Genomic DNA, 20,623 nt, shown 5'->3' on the forward strand with positions numbered 1-20,623 from the left:
TTAAAATTTTAGATTTTTCAATTCTTCATTTTCTTAGTTCATCAAATTTTCGATTTTTTCATTTTTCGATTTCTCAATTTTCAGTTTCACAATTCTAAATTTGAATTTTTCGGTTTTTCAGTTTTTCAATTTCCCAAGTTTTTGTCTTCACTTTTTGAGTTATTCAATTTTTGGATTTCTCAATTTCCAATGTTTCAGTTTTACGATTTTTCGATTTTTAAATTTTTCAGTTTTTGACGTTTCCAAATTTTCAATTTTTGGTGTTATAAATTTCTCGGTTCTTTGATTTTTTGATTTACCTGTTTCTCGATCTCTCGACTTTTCTGTTTTTCAATTTATTTTTGTAATTCTAGTTTTTTTGATTCTTCATTTTCTTGGTTCTTCAAATTTTCGATGTCCCAAATTTTTCATTTTTCGATTTCTAAATTTTCCGGTGTTTTAGGTCTATAATTTCTCAATTTTTCGACTCTTGAATTTTTCGATTTTTCTTTTCAATTTTTCAATGCCCCCCCCCCCCCTATATTTCGTCATTTCAGTTTTTGAAATTTTCAGTTTTTCAAATTTTCGATTTTTCAGTTTTTGACTTTTCCAGATTTTCAATTTCTCGATTAATTGATTTTTTGATTTTCCTATTTTTCGATTTATCGACTTTTCCGTTTTTCAATTTATTTTTATAATTCTAGATGTTTTCATTTCTCAGTTTTCCGATGTTTCAGTTTTTCAATTTCTCAATTCTTCGACTCTTCAATTTTTCCGATTTCTCAATTTCTCCATTAATTGATTTTACGATTTTCCCATTTCTCAATTTCTCGACTTCTCAATGTTTCAATTTTTCGATTTTCACTTTTTTTGGTTTATTAAATTTTCAATTTCTCAATTTTTTGATTTGTTAATTTTCGATTTCTCAATTTTTCGATATTTTAATTTTTGAATTTTTAAGATTCTAGATTTCGATTCTTACATTTTTTCGGTTCTTCAAATTTTCGATTTTTTCATTTTTTGATATCTCTATTTTACGATTTTTCAGTTTTCCGATTTTTCGTAATTTCAGCTTTTGAATTTTTCAATTTTTGGATTTTTCAGTTTTTCTTCAAATTTTCGGTTTCTCAATTTTACGATGTTTCAGTTTTACGATTTTGCAATTTTTCGACACCAATTTTTTTTTTGAAATTTTTCAGGTTTTGACGTTTCTAAATTTTCAATTTTCCGATTTGTTAATTTCTCGGATATTTGATTTTTTGATTTTCCTCTTTCTCGATTTCTCGACTTTTCTGTTTTTCGAATTTTCAATTTTTTAATTTCTAAATTTTTTGATATCTTAGTTTTGGGATTTTTCAATTTTTCGGTTTTTCAATTTTTGACTTTTCCAGATTTTCAATTTCTCGATTAATTGATTTTTTGATTTTCCTATTTTTCGATTTATCGACTTTTCCGTTTTTCAATTTATTTTTATAATTCTAGATGTTTTCATTTCTCAGTTTTCCGATGTTTCAGTTTTTCAATTTCTCAATTCTTCGACTCTTCAATTTTTCCGATTTCTCAATTTCTCCATTAATTGATTTTACGATTTTCCCATTTCTCAATTTCTCGACTTCTCAATGTTTCAATTTTTCGATTTTCACTTTTTTTGGTTTATTAAATTTTCAATTTCTCAATTTTTTGATTTGTTAATTTTCGATTTCTCAATTTTTCGATATTTTAATTTTTGAATTTTTAAGATTCTAGATTTCGATTCTTACATTTTTTCGGTTCTTCAAATTTTCGATTTTTTCATTTTTTGATATCTCTATTTTACGATTTTTCAGTTTTCCGATTTTTCGTAATTTCAGCTTTTGAATTTTTCAATTTTTGGATTTTTCAGTTTTTCTTCAAATTTTCGGTTTCTCAATTTTACGATGTTTCAGTTTTACGATTTTGCAATTTTTCGACACCAATTTTTTTTTTGAAATTTTTCAGGTTTTGACGTTTCTAAATTTTCAATTTTCCGATTTGTTAATTTCTCGGATATTTGATTTTTTGATTTTCCTCTTTCTCGATTTCTCGACTTTTCTGTTTTTCGAATTTTCAATTTTTTAATTTCTAAATTTTTTGATATCTTAGTTTTGGGATTTTTCAATTTTTCGGTTTTTCAATTTTTCTTCCACTTTTCAATTTTTTCGATATTTCAGTTTTGGGATTTTTCGATATTGGGATTCTTCGATTTTTCGATTTAGCGATTTTTAGTTCGATTTAGTTTTTAATTTTTTTAAATTTAGATTTTTCAATTTCTCGATGTTTCTTTTTTTTTTGATTTTTCAATTTTTTTATTTTTTACTTTTTACGTTTTTTTCAGTTTTAGATTTATCGATTTTTTTTTCATTTAAAATTTTTTAACTTTTATATTTTGGCCTCTTTCGATGTTTTTCAATTTTTCAATATTTCGACTTTTCAACTTTCTTATTTCTCAAGTTTTCTATCTTTTGACGTTCCGGCTTTTCGATTTTCCAATTTTTCGATGTTTTCGATTTTTCAGTGTTTCGACTCTTGAATTTCTTGATTTATCAGTTTTTCGGTTTCACACAGTTTTTTCTTCAATTTTTCGATTCAGTTTTTTCAATTTTTAAACTTTTCAGTTTTTGACGTTTCTAAATTTTCAGTTTTTTGTAAATTTTTTGATGTTTCAGTTTTGGGATTGTTTAGGTTTTCGCTTCTTCAATTTTTCTTCCACTTTTCAATTTTTCGATATTTTAGTTTTCCATTTCTCAATTTCTCGATCTTTCGATTTCTTTTGTTTATTTGGATTTTTCAATTTTTCAATAATTCGACTTCTAAACTTTTTTATTTTCGATTTTTCAAACTTTCGACGTTCCGGCTTTTCCATTTTCCAATTTTTCAATACATATTTTCGATTTTTCAGTTTTTCGATTCTTCAAATTTTCGATTTCTTAATTTTTTCATTTTTCGTTTTCTAAATTTTCTGATGATTTTTCCGTTTTTCCACCCTTGAATTTTTCAATTTTTGGAACTTTCAGTTTTTCAAATTTTCGATTTCTCAATTTTCCGATGTTTCAGTTTTACGATTTTTCAATTGTTGAATTTCAGTTTTTGACGTTTCCCAATTTTCAATTTCTCGATTATTTGTTTTTTTTATTTTCGTGTTTCTCGATCTCTCAACTTTTCTGTTTTTCAATTTATTTTGATAATTTTGAATTTCTCAAATTTTTCATTTTTCGATTTTTCAGTTTTTCGACTCTTGAATTCGAAATTTCAACGGTCGATTCTGGAAAAACGGTTGCATGTATCAAAAAACCGAAGCCGGATTTGAGTTCTAGAGCTCGAAATCTACGAGAAAATGGATTTAGTTGAGTTTCGAAAATGTCAAAATTTTTGCGAAATTTGAGGAAGGAGGAACCATTAAAAAATTTCAATTTTTAAAAAGTTGTCTCAAAAATTATGAAAAAATTCAGAGACGTAGATCTCGACACGCTGATTCCAAAAATATAGCATCTTGATGGTCACGAAGCAACATTTTCGAAAAAATCTCTGCGAAATGCGAATTGAAAATTTCAAAAATTTCGAAATTTCAACGGTCGATTCTGGAAAAACGGAATTTTTTGAATTTTCATTTTCACAATTTTCCGATAATTCAGATTTTTTCATTTTTCAATTTTTTAATTTTCCGATGTTTCAGTTTTTCGATTTCTCAATTTTTCGACTCTTGAATTTTCAATTTTTGACGTTTATGAATTTTCAGTGTTACGGTTTTTCAATTTTTCGATTCTTCAATTTTTCGATATCTCAATTTTCCCATGTTTCAGTTTTACATTTTTTTGACTCTAATTTTTTGTATTTTTAAATCTTTCTGTTTTTGACGTTTCTAGATTTTCAATTTTTCGATTTTCCTGTTTCTCGATTTCTCGACTTTTCTGTTTTTCAATTTTTCGATTTCTAAACTTTTTGATGTTTCAGTTTTGGGATTTTTCATTTTTTCGATATTTCAGTGTTAGTATTTTGCAATATTAGGATATTTATTGCTATTAAATTATTATTATTTTGGTTTTTCAATTTTTGATTTATCGATTTTTAATTTTTCGGTTTTCAACTTTGGTCGATTTCGATTTCTTAATTTTTCAATATTTCAACTCCTCAACTTTTTCATTTTTTCGATGTTTTCGATTTTTCAGTTTTTGAATTCTTCAGTTTTCCGCTATTTTAATTTTTGCGATTTTTTGATTTCATGTTTTTTCGATTTCTCGTTTTTTCAATTCATTCATATTTCTGTTTTTCTATTTTTTGAGTTTTTAGATTCTTAATTTTTCAGTTTTTTGATTTCTCAATGTCTCGAGTTATCGATATTCCGAGGTTTCAACTTTTCGAGTGTTCAATCTCTGGATATTTTGATTTTTCGAAAAGGATATTTTTCCGTTCCCCCCCCCCTTTCCTTCCTATTTTTTCTTTCTTTTTTTTTCTCCTCCCTTTTCTTTATGGCTTTCTTATATCACTGTTTTGTCATGTTTTTGTCATTTTTGGTTCCTATTTAACGTCTCGGGCACCAATTTTTTTAAATGTTACTACTAGAAATCACTATTATTAAAAAAAAAACGTCATTCCTCTCTGTTTCAACCAGGTTGCCCCCTACTCCGTCACCTTCCCCGAAGAAGACGAGGACGAATGGGACACCTCCAAGGGCATCCGTGTAATGGGCCTCGCCTACGTCCCCGACTACTCCCAATCGGCCTTCTCCTGCATCGCCGCCCCCGACGGCGAAATCACTGACTACCTCCGCCTGCCCCACATCCTCAAGCGCAAAAACAGCTACAAGCCCGACGAGAAGCTCCTCAAAGAGTCCGACATCGCCGCCTTACGCAACTTCATCAACACCAAAAAGCCGCACGTCATCGCCGTCGGCGGCGAATCGCGCGAGGCCCTCATGATCGCCGACGACCTGCGCGCCATCATCACCGACCTCGTCGAGAACGAGCAGTTCCCCACCATCAAGGTCGAGATCGTCGACAACGAGCTCGCCAAGGTCTACGCCATCTCCAACAAGGGCGTCTCCGACTTCCGCGACTACCCAGAACTGCTGCGCCAGGCCATCTCGCTGGCCCGGAAAATGCAGGACCCGCTCATCGAGTACTCGCAGCTGTGCAACGGCGACGAGGAGATCCTCAGCCTGCGCTTCCACCCGCTGCAGGAACAAATCACCAAGGAGGAACTCCTGGAGGCGGTGTGCTTGGAGTTCGTGAACAGGACGAACGAAGTGGGGGTGGACGTGAATTTGGCCGTCCAGCAGGCGCACAAGTCGAACCTGGTGCAGTTCATTTGCGGGTTGGGGCCGAGGAAGGGGCAAGCGTTGCTGAGGTTGCTTAAACAGACCAATCAGAGGTTGGAGAATCGGACACAGTTGGTGACGGCGTGTCACATGGGGCCGAAGGTGTTCATCAACTGTTCGGGGTTTATTAAGATTGATACGAACAGTTTGGGGGATAGTACGGAGGCGTACGTGGAGATTCTGGACGGGTCGAGGGTGCATCCGGAGACGTACGAGTGGGCGAGGAAGATGGCCGTGGATGCGCTGGAGTACGATGATGATGAGGGGGCGAACCCTGCAGGGGCTTTGGAGGAGATTCTGGAAGCGCCGGAGAGGTTGAAGGACCTGGATCTGGACGCGTTCGCGGAGGAGTTGGAGCGGCAAGGATTCGGTGAGTAGAGTGTGAGAAAGTCGGTGATTATCATTGGTTTCGGGTTTATTCGTAGGGAATAAGAGCATCACGCTTTATGATATTAGGGCGGAGTTGAACTGTAGATACAAGGATTTAAGGACGCCTTTCCGCTCCGCCAACCCGGAGGAGCTCTTCGATATGTTAACGAAAGAGACTCCAGAGACGTTCTACATCGGAAAAATGGTCACAGCAACAGTTGTTGGTAAGTTTAAGCATTGCTTAATTATATTATAGTTGGGCAACCTATACGGACAATCACTTTCCCATGTAGAAAAGAATGAATATACATTTTACATCTCACTCGCTTCACTATGAAGTGGCGGTACCTTACGAAAGGGGGTAAAAATAGTCTTTAAGCACGTGATGTCGATAAGGTAGTAAACGGACGTATTAATTAATTAGTACGTTGTACAATCGCACGCAAATGTTTGGAGCCTATGGGCGGATCGTTTTTGCCTGCCCTCACCGAAGAAGGCGGTCCAAATCCTTCAAGGGCAGAATTTGTAGGTAGGCTCAAACTACAACGAAATTCACATTTTACCCTATAAAATTTAATTGACAATAACGGGACGGACAGTAGTTATATATACATTTGGTAAGAAATATTTATGGCTCACACCAGTTCTCTCGAATTTGTCGGAGAAGATTTAGCAGGTAGTTGTTCCCATAAAATAATGGTCATTTTCTTTTGTGAGTAACGATGGTTCGGACATGAATTACTTTGCTTTCTAACATCTTTCGACTAATTGTTCCGTATAAAAAATTTCATCACTTTTTCAAATAAAATACTCTTAAAAAAATTGGTCTAAAGAGTTTAGACAGTACTTCCCTCGCTGTCGGAAACTTGACGACTACATGCCTATTGTGTTTTTTTTCTCATTACATTTTTGTAGTGGGAATTTAAAAAAAAATTGCGATGACGTCATCAACATTTTTGCAAGGACACGTATATCAGTTGGGATAGATGTAGTGTAATACTAAGAATAAGATTATTATATTCTCAAATTTTCGGGAAAATGAATTGGGTCGTTTTGAATATTGATTTGTAATAATCAATAAAATAACGAAACAATTTACTCACGTATACGTATCAGAGGCAACTGAAAATCGTGTATGTATAAACATTCTTAATTTAAGATGACAGGCGTAACAGCATACGTGAGAGTCAAACAGAGAAACTGTAAACAAAACGACCATCGGTTTTATTGCTTCGACTTCCGCTTATTATATAAAACATTGGGTTTTATTTTAATTCTTACGGTGAAATTCACAATTGGTTGATTATAAACATGTCTATTTCACATTCGCGGAACCAAGTGAGCGCATAAAACAAATGCAGGTCTGTAATGTTAAAGTCGATGTAAATAAGCGTGCTACCCTTATGTTTCAACCGAGTTTTTCCTTTAACAAATTTTGTGTCTACCAAATTGGGTTGGTTGGGGTGTAATACTAATAATAAGTGTTGCCTTTAATTTAATCAATAAAATAAATTGACTTCATTAATTTTTTTGAACCACCTCTTAAGAAAATCTAAAAAATATGAATGGAATGATAAATCACAAGTACAAACTCATCATATTTTTTGCATTTTAGATAAGATTTATTCAGCAAAATTTAAGGGTGACGTCATCAGTTTTTTTAGGAGGGATGAACAAATACATTTTGAACAAAAGTTTACCATGCTTATAATAACTTTAAAATATTCCCAAGATTTCAAAGCATTCGGTTTTCTAATTCCTGATTAAATCGATAAAATAAATTCACGCCTTCATTAATTTTTTTGAGTCACCCTGCATATGCAAATCCAAAAATATGATTGGAATGATAAATCACAAGTACAGACTCATCATATTTTGTACATTTTAGATACGATTTATTCGGCAAACTTTTGAGCTGACGTCATCAGTTTTTTGTAGAAGATAACCAAATATATTTTGACTAAAAATTTATTATGCTCTTTATAACCTTAAAACATCTGCAAGATTTCAAAGCATTCGGTTTTGTAGTTCCTGATTAAATCAATAAAATAAATTTACGCATTCATTAGTTTTTTTGAGTCACCCTGTATATGCAAATCGAAAAAATTTGAATGGAATGATAAATCACAAGAAGAGACTCACCATATTTTGTACATTTTAGATAGGATTTTTTCAGCAAAATTTTGTGGTGACATAAATTTTTTAGGGGGGACGACCAAATACGTTTTGATCAAAAATTTACCATGCTTATGATAATTTTAAAATATCTTCAAGATTTCGAAGCATTCGGTTTTGTAGTTCCTGAGTAAATCAGTAAAATAAATTTACGCTTTCATTTATTTTCTTGAATCACCCTGTATATATGCAAATCCAAAAAATATGAATGGAGTGATAGATCACAAGTACAGACTGATCATATTTTGTACATTTTAGATATGATTTATTCGGCAAATTTTCGAGCTGACGTCATCAAGTTTTTGGAGGGGATAAGCAAATATATTTTGACTAAACATTTATTATGCTCTTTATAACCTTAAAACATCTGCAAGATGTCAGAGCATTCCGTTTTGTAGTTCCTGATTAAATCAATAAAATATATTTACGCATTCATTAATTTTTTTGAGTCACTCTGTATATGCAAATCCAAAAAATATGAATGGAGTGATAGATCACAAGTACAGACTCATCATATTTTGTACATTTTAGATATGATTTATTCCACAAACTTTTGAGCTGACGTCATCAAGTTTTTGGAGGGGATAAGCAAATATTTTTTGACTAAAGATTTATGATCCTCTTTATAGCCTTAAAACATCTGCAACATTTCAAAGCATTCTGGTTAGCAGATTAAAAATTAAATTTCAAAATGTTGTTTTATAATTCTGATTTTTTTTCCAAAAATCTGGACGTTTCGGGTGAAAAGTCGATTCAGAGTTGTAAACTACATGTGTAGGACTATGTTATTTTATACAATTGAAAACCCATTTACTATGTACAATTTTGAAGTGACGTCATCGCATTAGTGGTGGGGATGATTAGACAAATTTTGGTTAGCGTTTTACCATCTACATGATATTCTTAATATAAGTAAATTTCACAACAATCGGTCGAGTACTTTCGGAGATTATCTGTCTAATAAAAATCCGGGACAACAGACGGACAGACGGACGGAAGACGGACGGACAGACGGACAGACAGACGGAAATGGGAGACCTATTTCTTCGTCTTCTAGGGGTCATGAAAGATTGAGAAAACGTAAAAGTAGAGAGTCGGCCGACGGACTCGATTACAATACTTCCTTTGCTTACGCTCGGGAAGTAAAAAACGATATTGTTGTTGAGTGACATGTAACTGGCATAATAATAAAAACGTGCCATTTTTGTTAACTGATATTTTTTCATAAATGTCGCAAAATTATTAAATTTGTCTAATCATCCCCACCAATAATGTGATGACGTCACTTCAAATTTATGCTTAGTAAATGGGTTTTAAATTGTATACAGTAACATAGTCCTACACATGTAGTTTATGACTCCGTGTTGAGTTTTTATCCAAAACGTCCAGATTTTTGGAAAAAAAATCCAAATTATAAAACAATATTTTGCAAGTTAATTTTGAATTTGCAAAATCGAATACTTTGAAATCTTGCAGATGTTTGAAAATCATGATAAACATGATACATTTTTAATTAAAATATATTTGCTTATCCCCTCTAAAAAATGTATGACGTCACCTCAAAATTTTGCAGAATAAATCCTATCTTGAATGTATAAAATATGATGAGTTTTATACTTGTGATTTATCACTGCATTAATATTTTTTAGATTTGGTTATACAGGGTGTCCCAAAAAAGTTAATGACCGAGTCAATTTATTTTATTGAAGAAATCAAGAATAGCAAAACTGAATACTTTGAATTATTGTACAGAGTCATCAAAATTGATTGAGAGAGTTGGTAAACCTGAACTTGAATAATTTGGTTTATTAAGTTGTATAAAAATATTAGCTGTCAGATTTGAAGTTTCAAGTTTCAAATTTCAAAACTCAGTGGCGTCTTTTTTCGACTTTTTTTTTGGTAAAAACATTAGTTGTCACATTTGAAGTTTCTAATTTTTGTCACGCCACTGAATTCATTGCCATATAACCTTAAACAAATCTGTCATAAGGTTGACAAACTTCACAACAAAAACAGGGGGTACCAACTCTCTCAATCAATTTTGATGACCCTGTAGATGTTTTGAAGTTTTTGTAAGCATGGTAACTTTTTCGAAAATTTGATTAATCAAATATGCGCAAAATCAAAAATCGGAAAAACTGAAATTCACTAATGCAAAAAACAGAAAATCGAAAATTCAATGAATCAAATACCGAGGTCGATCGAAAAGTGGAAATTCACAAACCTCAAAAATCGAAAATTGAAAAACGGGAAAACCAAAAAATCGAAAAGTCAAAAATTTGTAATATTGAAAATTAAAAAAATCAAAAACAAAAATAAAAAAATCGAAAATTAAAATAATCAAAATATATAAAGTAAAAAAAATTGCAAAGTCTAAAAACTGAAACGAACAGAAAAATCGAAAAAGCAAAAAATTGGAAAAACAAAAATTCGAAAAATCTAAAATCGAAAAAGTGGAAAATGGAAAATCTGAATAAACTTGAAAATTCTGAAAATTGGAAAATCGAAAACCAAAAAATCGGAAAGTAACAAAATTGAAGTCTAACAGTTGAGAATGGAAAAATTGAAAAGCGCAAAATTTAAATTGAAAAATTGAACATGGAAAAATCGATGAATTGAAAAATCGAAAATTCGACCACTCAAATTTTCGAAAAATCATAAAACTGAAAAATCCAAAATTCCAATCATCGAAAGTCTGAAAACTGAAAATCGAAAATTCTGAAAAGCGGAAAATAGAATATCGAAAAATTTAAAAGAAAGAAAATTGAAGTCTAAAAACCGAAGAATGGAAAAATTAAAAACCGAAAATCGAAAATTCAATGAATCTAATACGTAGGTCGATCGAAAAACTGGAAATTCACAAATCTGAAAAATCGAAAATTTGCAAGATTGAAAAACCGAGAATTGAAAAATCAAAAAACCGAAAAATGGAAAAATCAAAAATCGAAAAATAGGAAAACCGAAAATTCGAAAATTCATAATATTGAAAACTCCAAAAGTCGACAATTCAAAAATCAAAAAACTGGAAAGTAAAATAATCGAAAAATCGAAAAGTAAACAAATTGCAAAGCCTAAAAACTGACGAACAGAAAAACCGAAAAATCGTAAAATCAAAAAGTGGAAAATCGAAAACTGGAAATTGAAAAATCGAAGATTGGAAAAACGAAAAATCGAAAATCGGAATATCGAGAATCGACAAATTAAAAAACCAAAAAATCGAAAAATTAAAAAATCGGAAATCGAAAAATGAAAAAAAAAACGAAAATTAAAAAATCGAATAATCCGAAACTAAAATAATAGAAAAGTGGAAAAGTAAAAATTACAAAGTCTCAAAACTGACGAACAGAACAATCGAAAAATAAAAAAAAAATCGAAAAATATCTAAACATGGAAAATCGGAAAATGGAAAAACCGAAAAATCGAAAACTCGAAAAATCGAAAATTCGATGAAACAAATACTCGAAAAAGCGAAAAGTAAAAAAATTGCAAGGCCTAAAAATTGAAAAATCAAAAAATCGAAAAAACGACGATCGAAAAAATCAAAAAATCGAAAAGTGGAAAATCGGAAAGCAACAAAATTGAAATCTAAAAGCTGCAAATTGCAGAACCTTAAAAACTGAAACAAACAGAAAAATCGAAAAATCAGAAAATGGAAAATCAAATAATCGAAAGTTGAAAAATCGAAGGTCGAAAAATAAAACAACCGAAAAATCGAAAAATTTTATGATTAAAAACGTAAAATCGAGAATTCAAAAATCAAAAAAATCGGAAAGTAAAATATAATCGAAAAATGCAAAAAAATTGCAAAGTCTAAAAACTGACGAACAGAAAAATCAAAAAATCTAAAAATGAAAAGACGAAAAATCGAAAATTGAAAGAATGGTAAATTAAAAATTCCGATTTTTTTGATTTTTGAATTCTCGATTTTACGTTTTTAATTCTTCGATTTCCGATTTTTCAATTTTCCGGTTTTTTAATTCTTCTATTCTCGATTTTTCGATTTTCCATTAATCATAAAATTTTTCGATTTTTCGGTTGTTTTATTTTTCGACCTTCGATTTTTCAACTTTCGATTATTCGTTTTTCCATTTTCTGATTTTACGATTTTTCGATTTTCGTTTTTTCGCTTTTGTGGTTTTTCGATTTTTCTGTTTGTTTCAGTTTTTATGGTTCTGCAATTTGCAGCTTTTATATTTCAATTTTGTTACTTTCCGATTTTCATTTTTTCGATTTTTTGATTTTTCAATTTTTAGCGAAAAGTAGAAAAATTGCATTCTACTTTTCGCTTTTTCGAGTATTTGTTTCATCGAATTTTCAATTTTTCGAGTTTTCGATTTTCGGTTTTTCCATTTTCCGATTTTCCATGTTTAGTTGTTTAGATATTTTTCGATTTTTTTTTTATTTTTCGATTGTTCTGTTCGTCAGTTTTGAGACTTTGCAATTTTTACTTTTCCACTTTTCTATTATTTTAGTTTCGGATTATTCGATTTTTGAATTTTGGTTTTTTTTTTTCATTTTTCGATTTCCGATTTTTTAATTTTTCGATTTTTCGGTTTTTTAATTTGTCAATTCTCGATATTCCGATTTTCGATTTTTCAATTTCCAGTTTTCGATTTTCCACTTTTTGATTTTACGATTTTTCGATTTTTCTGTTCGTCAGTTTTTAGGCTTTGCAATTTGTTTACTTTTCGATTTTTCGATTATTTTACTTTCCAGTTTTTTGATTTTTGAATTGTCGACTTTTAGAGTTTTCAATATTATGAATTTTCGAATTTTCGGTTTTCCTATTTTTCGATTTTTGATTTTTCCATTTTTCGGTTTTTTGATTTTTCAATTCTCGGTTTTTCAATCTTGCAAATTTTCGATTTTTCAGATTTGTGAATTTCTAGTTTTTCGATCGACCTACGTATTAGATTCATTGAATATTCGATTTTCGGTTTTTCCATTTTTAGACTTTTGATTTTCCAGTTTTGCATTTTCAGATTTTCTGTTTTTCGCATACCTGATTTATCAAATTTTCGATTTTTCGGCTTTTCAATTTTTCGATATTTGATTTTCGAATTTTCGATTGTTCAGTTTTCCATTTTTCAGCTTTTAGACTTCAATTTTTTACTTTTCGATTTTCTTTTTAAATCTATGAATTTTTCGGTTTTGATTTTTCGAATTTTTGATTTTTAATTTTTCCATTCTTCGGTTTTTAGACTTCAATTTTCTTTCTTTTAAATTTTTCGATATTCTATTTTCCGCTTTTCAAAATTTACGATTTTCAGTTTTCAGACTTTCGATGATTAGAATTTTGGATTTTTCAGTTTTATGATTTTTCGATTTTTAGAAAATTTGAGTAGTCGAATTTTCGATTTTTCAATTCATCGATTTTTCTATGTTCAATTTTTTAATTTAAATTTTGCGATTTTCAATTTGTCCATTGTCGATTTTTACAATTTTCGGTTTTTCAATTTTCCCATTCACAACTGTTAGACTTCAATTTTCCGATTTTTTGGTTTTCGATTTTCCAATTTTCAGAATTCTCAAGTTTCTTTATTCAGATTTTCCATTTTCCACTTTTTCAATTTTAGATTTTTCGAATTTTAGTTTTTCCAATTTTTTGCTTTTTCGATTTTTCTGTTCGTTTCAGTTTTTAGGCTTTGCAATTTTGTTTACTTTATATATTTTGATTATTTTAATTTCCGATTTTTTTATTTTTGTTTTTGATTTTTTTAATTTTCAATATTACAAATTTTTGACTTTTCGATTTTTTGGTTTTCCCGTTTTTCAATTTTCGATTTTTCGATTTTTGAGGTTTGTGAATTTCCACTTTTCGATCGACCTAGGTATTTGATTCATTGAATTTTCGATTTTTTGATTAGCCATTTTTAGATTTTCGATTTTTACGATTTGTATTTTTCGATTTTCTGTTTTTTGCATTAGTGAATGGCAGTTTTTCCGATTTTTGATTTTGCGCATATTTGATTAATCAAATTTTCGAAAAAGTTACCATGCTTACAAAAAATTGAGAAATTGAAAAACTGAAAAAGGACAAAATTGAACGAAATATCCAAAAATTAGGAAATTAAAAAATTGAGAAACAAAAAAGTCAAAAAAACAGAGTCGAAAAATCGCAAACTTAAAAAATCTAAAAATTGAAAAATCAAAAACCTGAATAATCGAAAAATTGAAGAACTGAAGAACTGAAAAATCGAAACTTTAGGAAGTGGAGACCTGGGAATATAAAAAAATAGATTAATTGAGAAATCCGAAAACTAGAAATTCAGAAAAGCCAAATTTGAAAAATAAAAAAATATTAAGAAGAACTGAAAAATCGAAAATCTAAAATTTAAAAATCGAAAAACTGAAAAATCAACGAATCGAGAAGTCGTAAATTTAAAAAATTGGAAAATTGAAAAATCGGATAAATCAAAAATCGAAAAATCGAAACATTGTAAAATTCAAAAGTTGAGACATCGAGAAATCGAAAAATCAAAAGACAAAAAAAGCGAGGAGTCGAACAATCGAGAAGTCGAAAAATCGAAAAATTGAGAAACCGAAATAGGCCAAAATCGAAAAATCGAAAACTTAAATATGGAAAAATTGATAAAGCGAGAGATTGAATAATCAAAACATCGAAACATCCGAATCTCAATAAATTGAGATCTCAAAAAATTTAAAAATTCGGAAATTTGAAGAATTAAAATATAGAACTGGTAACTCGAGAAACCGAAAAATCTAGAAATTTAAAAATTAAAATATGGAAAAGTTGAAAAATTGAGAAATTGAAATATAAAACAATCGGAAAATCGAAAAATCTAGAAGTTGAAAAATCAAAGAATCGAAGTATTGAAAAATATCAAAACTGAAAGAAATATCCAAAAATTGAGAAATCTAAAAACCAATAAAGCGAAGTCGAAAAATCGAAGAATTGAAGAATTGAAAAATCGAAACTTTGAGAAGTGGGAAAATCAAAAATAGATTAATTGAGAAATCAGAAAACTGAAAATTTAACGCAAAAATTTGAAAAATTGGAAAATTTAAATACTGAAGAACTGAAAAGTCAAAAATCGAGAAATCGAAAAATCTAAAATTTAAAACATTGAATAATTAAAATATCGCAAAATTGAAGAATCAGGACATTGAAAAATTGGAAAATCCAGAAACTGAAAAGCTCAAAAGAAAAAAATCGAAAAACCGAGAAATCTAAAAATCTAAACATCGAAAAATTCAAAAACTGAGACTTCGAAAAATCGGAGGATCGAGAAATTGAGGAGTCGGAAGCCGAAAAGGAAAGTTAAAAATTGAAAAATTGAGATATCAAAACCACGGAACATCTGAATTCGATAAATTGAGAAATTAAAAAATTGAATAATCGAAAAATTAAAAAAAAAAACTGGAAAATCGCAAATTAAAATTAAAAAAATCGAAAAATTGAAAAATTGAAATATAGAAGAACTGAAAACTCGAGATATCGAAAAACCTAGAATTTTAAAAAATGCAATATTAAAACATCGAAAAGTTGAAAAATTGAGAAATCGAAGCATTAAACAGTCGCAGAATTGAAAAATCTAAAGTTTACAATAAATTGAAAATCCAAAAAGTTAAAAATCGAGAAATCAAAAAAAATCCATCAATTCAAAAATCGAAAAGTCGAAAAATTGAAATATTGAAAAATCTCATAACTGAAAGAAATATTCAAAAAATTGAGAAATTAAAAAATTGGAAAATTGAGAAATCGAAAATCTAAAACAGCAAAATCGAAAAATCATAACCTTAAAAAATCGAAAAATTGAAGAATTGAAGGTGTGAAAAATCGAAACTTTAGGAAGTCCAGAAATGGGCAAACAAAAAAAAATACTTTAGAAATCGGCAAACTGAAAATTTAGAAACGTGAAAATTTGAAAAATTGAAAAATCGAAATATTTAAAAACCGTAAAATTGAAGAGGACAAATATTGAGAAATCGTATCATTGAAACATCGAAAGATTGAGAAATCGAAAAATAAAAAAATCGAGAAATAGAAAATTTGAAGAATGGAAGAATCGGAGAAACCCAAAATTGAAATATTGTAAAATTGAGAGATTTAAAGTTGAAAAATCAAGAAATCGACAAGCTGAAAAATCCCAATAGCGTATATATAAATCAGGACTATGCTACTTTTTAAAATTTAAATAACATTATAAATTGGAAAATGTTGATTTTTTTTCCAAAAATCTTGATCGAAAAATTGAAAAATTGGAAAATCGAAGTCAACAAATCGAAAAGTTAGGAATGCTAAAAATTGAAACATGAGTAAATTGATAAATAAAAAATCGAGAAATTGAAGAATTGAAGAATCCCAAAATTGAAATATCCAAATAATGAGTAATCGAAAAATCGAGACATCTAGAAATCTAAAATAAGAGAATCGAATAATTAAAGTATGAAAAAATACAAAAAAACTGAGAAACTTGTAAATCCTAAAACTGAAAAATTCCAACACAGAAAATTGAAAAATTTAGTAATCGAAGAAACATCGAAAAATTGAAAAATCGAGAAATGGGCAAATCAAAAATTCGAAAAATCGATTTAACGAGAAATCGAAAAATCGAAAATTTAAAAAATTGAAAAATAAAAAATCTGAGGAATTGAAAAACCGAAAAATTGAAGAATTGAAAAACTGAAAAATCGAAAAATTGAAGAATTGAAAAACTGAAAAATCGAGAAATGAGAAAACTTAGGGATGCTAGAAATTGAAAAATGGAACAATTGAAACAACGAAAATTTGAGAAATCGAAAAATGAAAAATCGAGAAATCGAAAATTTTAAAAACGAGAACTGAAGAATTGAAAAATCCCAAAACTGAAATATCGAGAAAATGAAAAATCGAAACATTGAAGAATCAAGAAACTGGAAAATTCCAAACGTGAAAAATTGAGAAATCAAACTTCAACAAATCGAAAAATTGAGTAATTAACAAATCGAAAAGTTGAAAAATTCCATCACTTAAACATTGAAAAATTGAAAAATCAAAAACCTGAGAAATCCAAAAACTGAAAAATCGAAAAATTCAAGAATTGAAAAATCGAGAAATGGGCAAATCAAAAATTCGAAAAATCGATTTAACGAGAAATCGAAAAATCGAAAATTTAAAAAATTGAAAAATAAAAAACCTGAGAAATTGAAAAACTGAAAAATCGAAAAATTGAAGAATTGAAAAACTGAAAACCTAGAATTTTATAAAATGCAATATTAAAACATCGAAAAGTTGAAAAATTGAGAAATCGAAGCATTAAACAGTCGCAGAATTGAAAAATCTAAAGTTTACAATAAATTGAAAATCCAAAAAGTAAAAAATCGAGAAATCAAAAAAAAATCCATCAATTCAAAAATCGAAAAGTCGAAAAATTGAAATATTGAAAAATCTCATAACTGAAAGAAATATTCAAAAAATTGAGAAATTAAAAAATTGGAAAATTGAGAAATCGAAAATCTAAAACAGCAAAATCGAAAAATCGTAACCTTAAAAAATCGAAAAATTGAAGAATTGAAGGTGTGAAAAATCGAAACTTTAGGAAGTCCAGAAATAGGCAAACAAAAAAAAATACTTTAGAAATCGGCAAACTGAAAATTTAGAAACGTGAAAATTTGAAAAATTGAAATTTCGAAATATTTAAAAACCGTAAAATTGAAGAGGACAAATATTGAGAAATCGTATCATTGAAACATCGAAAAATAAAAAAATCGAAAAATAGAAAATTTGAAGAATGGAAGAATCGGAGAAACCCAAAATTGAAATATTGTAAAATTGAGAGATTTAAAGTTGAAAAATCGAGAAATCGAAACATAAAAAATCAAAAAAACAAAAATTGGAAAATCTAAAATTTAAAAATCGAGAAATTGAACAGTCGGTTAATTCAAAAACCGAAACATGGAAAATTGGAAAATCGAAAAAAAAAATTGGACAATCGAAAATTTAAAAATTCCGAAACTTGAAAAATTGAAAAATAGAAGAACTGAAAACTCAAAAAATCGAAAAAAATTAATAATTTAAAAATTGAAAAGTTAAAATTGAGAAATCGAAAAACTGAGAAAGCACAAAATTGAACGGAATATCCAAAAATTAGGAAATTAAAAAATTGAAAAACAGAAAAGTCAAAAAAGCAGAGTCGAAAAATCGCAAACTTAAAAAATCTAAAAATTGAAAAATCAAAAACCTGAATAATCGAAAAATTGAAGAACTGAAGAACTGAAAAATCGAAACTTTAGGAAGTGGAGACCTGGGAATATAAAAAAATAGATTAATTGAGAAATCCGCAAACTAGAAATTCAGAAACGCCAAATTTGAAAAATAAAAAAATATTAAGAAGAACTGAAAAATCGAAAAATCTAACATTTAAAACATTGAAAAGTTAAAATATCCTAAAACTGAAAAATGGAGAAATCCAAACATCAAAAAATCAAAAAAATAAAAATTCGAAAATCTAAAATTTAAAAATCGAAAAACTGAAAAATCAACGAATCGAGAAGTCGAAAATTTAAAAAATTGGAAAATTGAAAAATCGGATAAATCAAAAATCGAAACATTGTAAAATTCAAAAATTGAGACATCGAGAAATCGAAAAATCAAAAGACAAAAAAATCGAGGAGTCGAACAATCGAGAAGTCGAAAAATCGAAAAATTGAGAAACCGAAATAGGCCAAAATCGAAAAATCGAAAACTTAAATATGGAAAAATTGATAAAGCGAGAGATTGAATAATCAAAACATCGAAACATCCGAATCTCAATAAATTGAGATCTCAAAAAATTCGGAAATTTGAAGAATTAAAATATAGAACTGGTAACTCGAGAAACCGAAAAATCTGGAAATTTAAAAATTAAAATATGGAAAAGTTGAAAAATTGAGAAATTGAAATATAAAACAATCGGAAAATTGAAAAATCTAAAGTATAAAAAACGAAAAACTGAGAATCCAAAAATAAAAAATAGAAAAATCTAGAAGTCGAAAAATCAAAGAATCGAAGTATTGAAAAATATCAAAACTGAAAGAAATATCCAAAAATTGAGAAATCTAAAAACCAATAAAGCGAGGTCGAAAAATCGAAGAATTGAAGAACTGAAAAATCGAAACTTTGAGAAGTGGGAAAATCAAAAATAGATTAATTGAGAAATCAGAAAACTGAAAATTTGACGCAAAAATTTGAAAAATTGAAAAATTTAAATACTGAAGAACTGAAAAGTCAAAAATCGAGAAATCGAAAAATCTAAAATTTAAAACATTGACTAATTAAAATATCGCAAAATTGAAGAATCGAGAAATCCAATTCAATTTGAAAAATTGAAAAATCGGGACATTGAAAAATTGGAAAAACAAGAAATTGAAAAGCTCAAAAGAAAAAAATCGAAAAACCGAGAAATCCAAAAATCTAAACATCGAAAAATTCAAAAACTGAGACTTCGAGAAATCGAAAAATCGGAGGATCGTGAAATTGAGGAGTCGGAAGCCAAAAAGGAAAGTTAAAAATTGAAAAACTGAGAAATTGAACAATCAAAACCACGAAACATCTGAATTCGATAAATTGAGAAATTAAAAAATTGAATAATCGAAAAATTAAAAAAAAAACTGGAAAATCGAAAATTAAAATTAAAAAAATCGAAAAATTGAAATATAGAAGAACTGAAAACTCGAGATATCGAAAAACCTAGAATTTTAAAAAATGCAATATTAAAACATCAAAAAGTTGAAAAATTGAGAAATCGAAGCATTAAACAGTCACAGAATTGAAAAATCTAAAGTTTACAATAAATTGAAAATCCAAAAAGTAAAAAATCGAGAAATCAAAAAAAAACCATCAATTCAAAAATCGAAAAGTCGAAAAATTGAAATATTGAAAAATCTCATAACTGAAAGAAATATTCAAAAAATTGAGAAATTAAAAAATTGGAAAATTGAGAAATCGAACATCTAAAACAGCAAAATCGAAAAATCGTAACCTTAAAAAATCGAAAAATTGAAGAATTGAAGGTGTGAAAAATCGAAACTTTAGGAAGTCCAGAAATGGGCAAATAAAAAAAAATACTTTAGAAATCGGCAAACTGAAAATTTAGAAACGTGAAAATTTGAAAAATTGAAAAATCGAAATATTGAGAAATCGAAAACTAAAAAAATCGAGAAATAGAAAATTTGAAGAATGGAAGAATCAGAGAAACCCAAAATTGAAATATTTAAAATTGAGAGATTTAAAGTTGAAAAATCGAGAAATCGACAAGCCGAAAAATCCCAATAGCGTATTTATAAATCAGGACTATGCTACTTTTTAAATTTTAAATAACATTATAAATTGGAAAATGTTGATTTTTTTTTCAAAAATCTTGATCGAAAAATTGAAAAATTGGAAAATCGAAGTCAACAAATCGAAAACTTAGGAATGCCAAAAATTGAAACATGAGTAAATTGATAAATACAAAATCGAGAAATTGAAGAATTGAAGAATCCCAAAATTGCAATATCCAAATAATGAGTAATCGAAAAATCGAGACATCTAAAAATCTAAAATAAGAGAATCGAATAATTAAAGTATGAAAAAATAAAAAAAACTGAGAAACTTGTAAATCCTAAAAATGAAAAATTCCAACACAGAAAATTGAAAAATTTAGAAATCGAAGAAACATCGAAAAATTGAAAAATCGAGAAATGGGCAAATCAAAAATTCGAAAAATCGATTTGACGAGAGTTCGAAAAATCGATAATTTAAAAAATTGAAAAATAAAAAATCTGGGAAATTGAAAAACTGAAAAA

General features: G+C 28.6%; 1 protein-coding gene across 2 annotated transcripts in view; it reads left to right on the plus strand.

The window, feature by feature from the left end:
* Positions 1–20,623, plus strand: part of LOC135133298 (transcription elongation factor SPT6) — a 38,055-nt gene that overhangs the window by 7,122 nt on the left and 10,310 nt on the right. For both annotated transcript variants that reach the window (XM_064061653.1, XM_064061654.1), the window contains 2 exons: positions 4,607–5,681; positions 5,737–5,904. In XM_064061653.1, the coding sequence (XP_063917723.1) occupies positions 4,607–5,681; positions 5,737–5,904 (1,243 nt within the window). The remainder of the gene's footprint in view (positions 1–4,606; positions 5,682–5,736; positions 5,905–20,623) is intronic.

This window comes from Zophobas morio, unplaced genomic scaffold, assembly GCF_036711695.1.
Source record: "Zophobas morio isolate AGI-343-1 ecotype UQ-CSIRO unplaced genomic scaffold, CSIRO_AGI_Zmor_V1 ptg000021l, whole genome shotgun sequence".
Taxonomy (NCBI): domain Eukaryota; kingdom Metazoa; phylum Arthropoda; class Insecta; order Coleoptera; family Tenebrionidae; genus Zophobas; species Zophobas morio.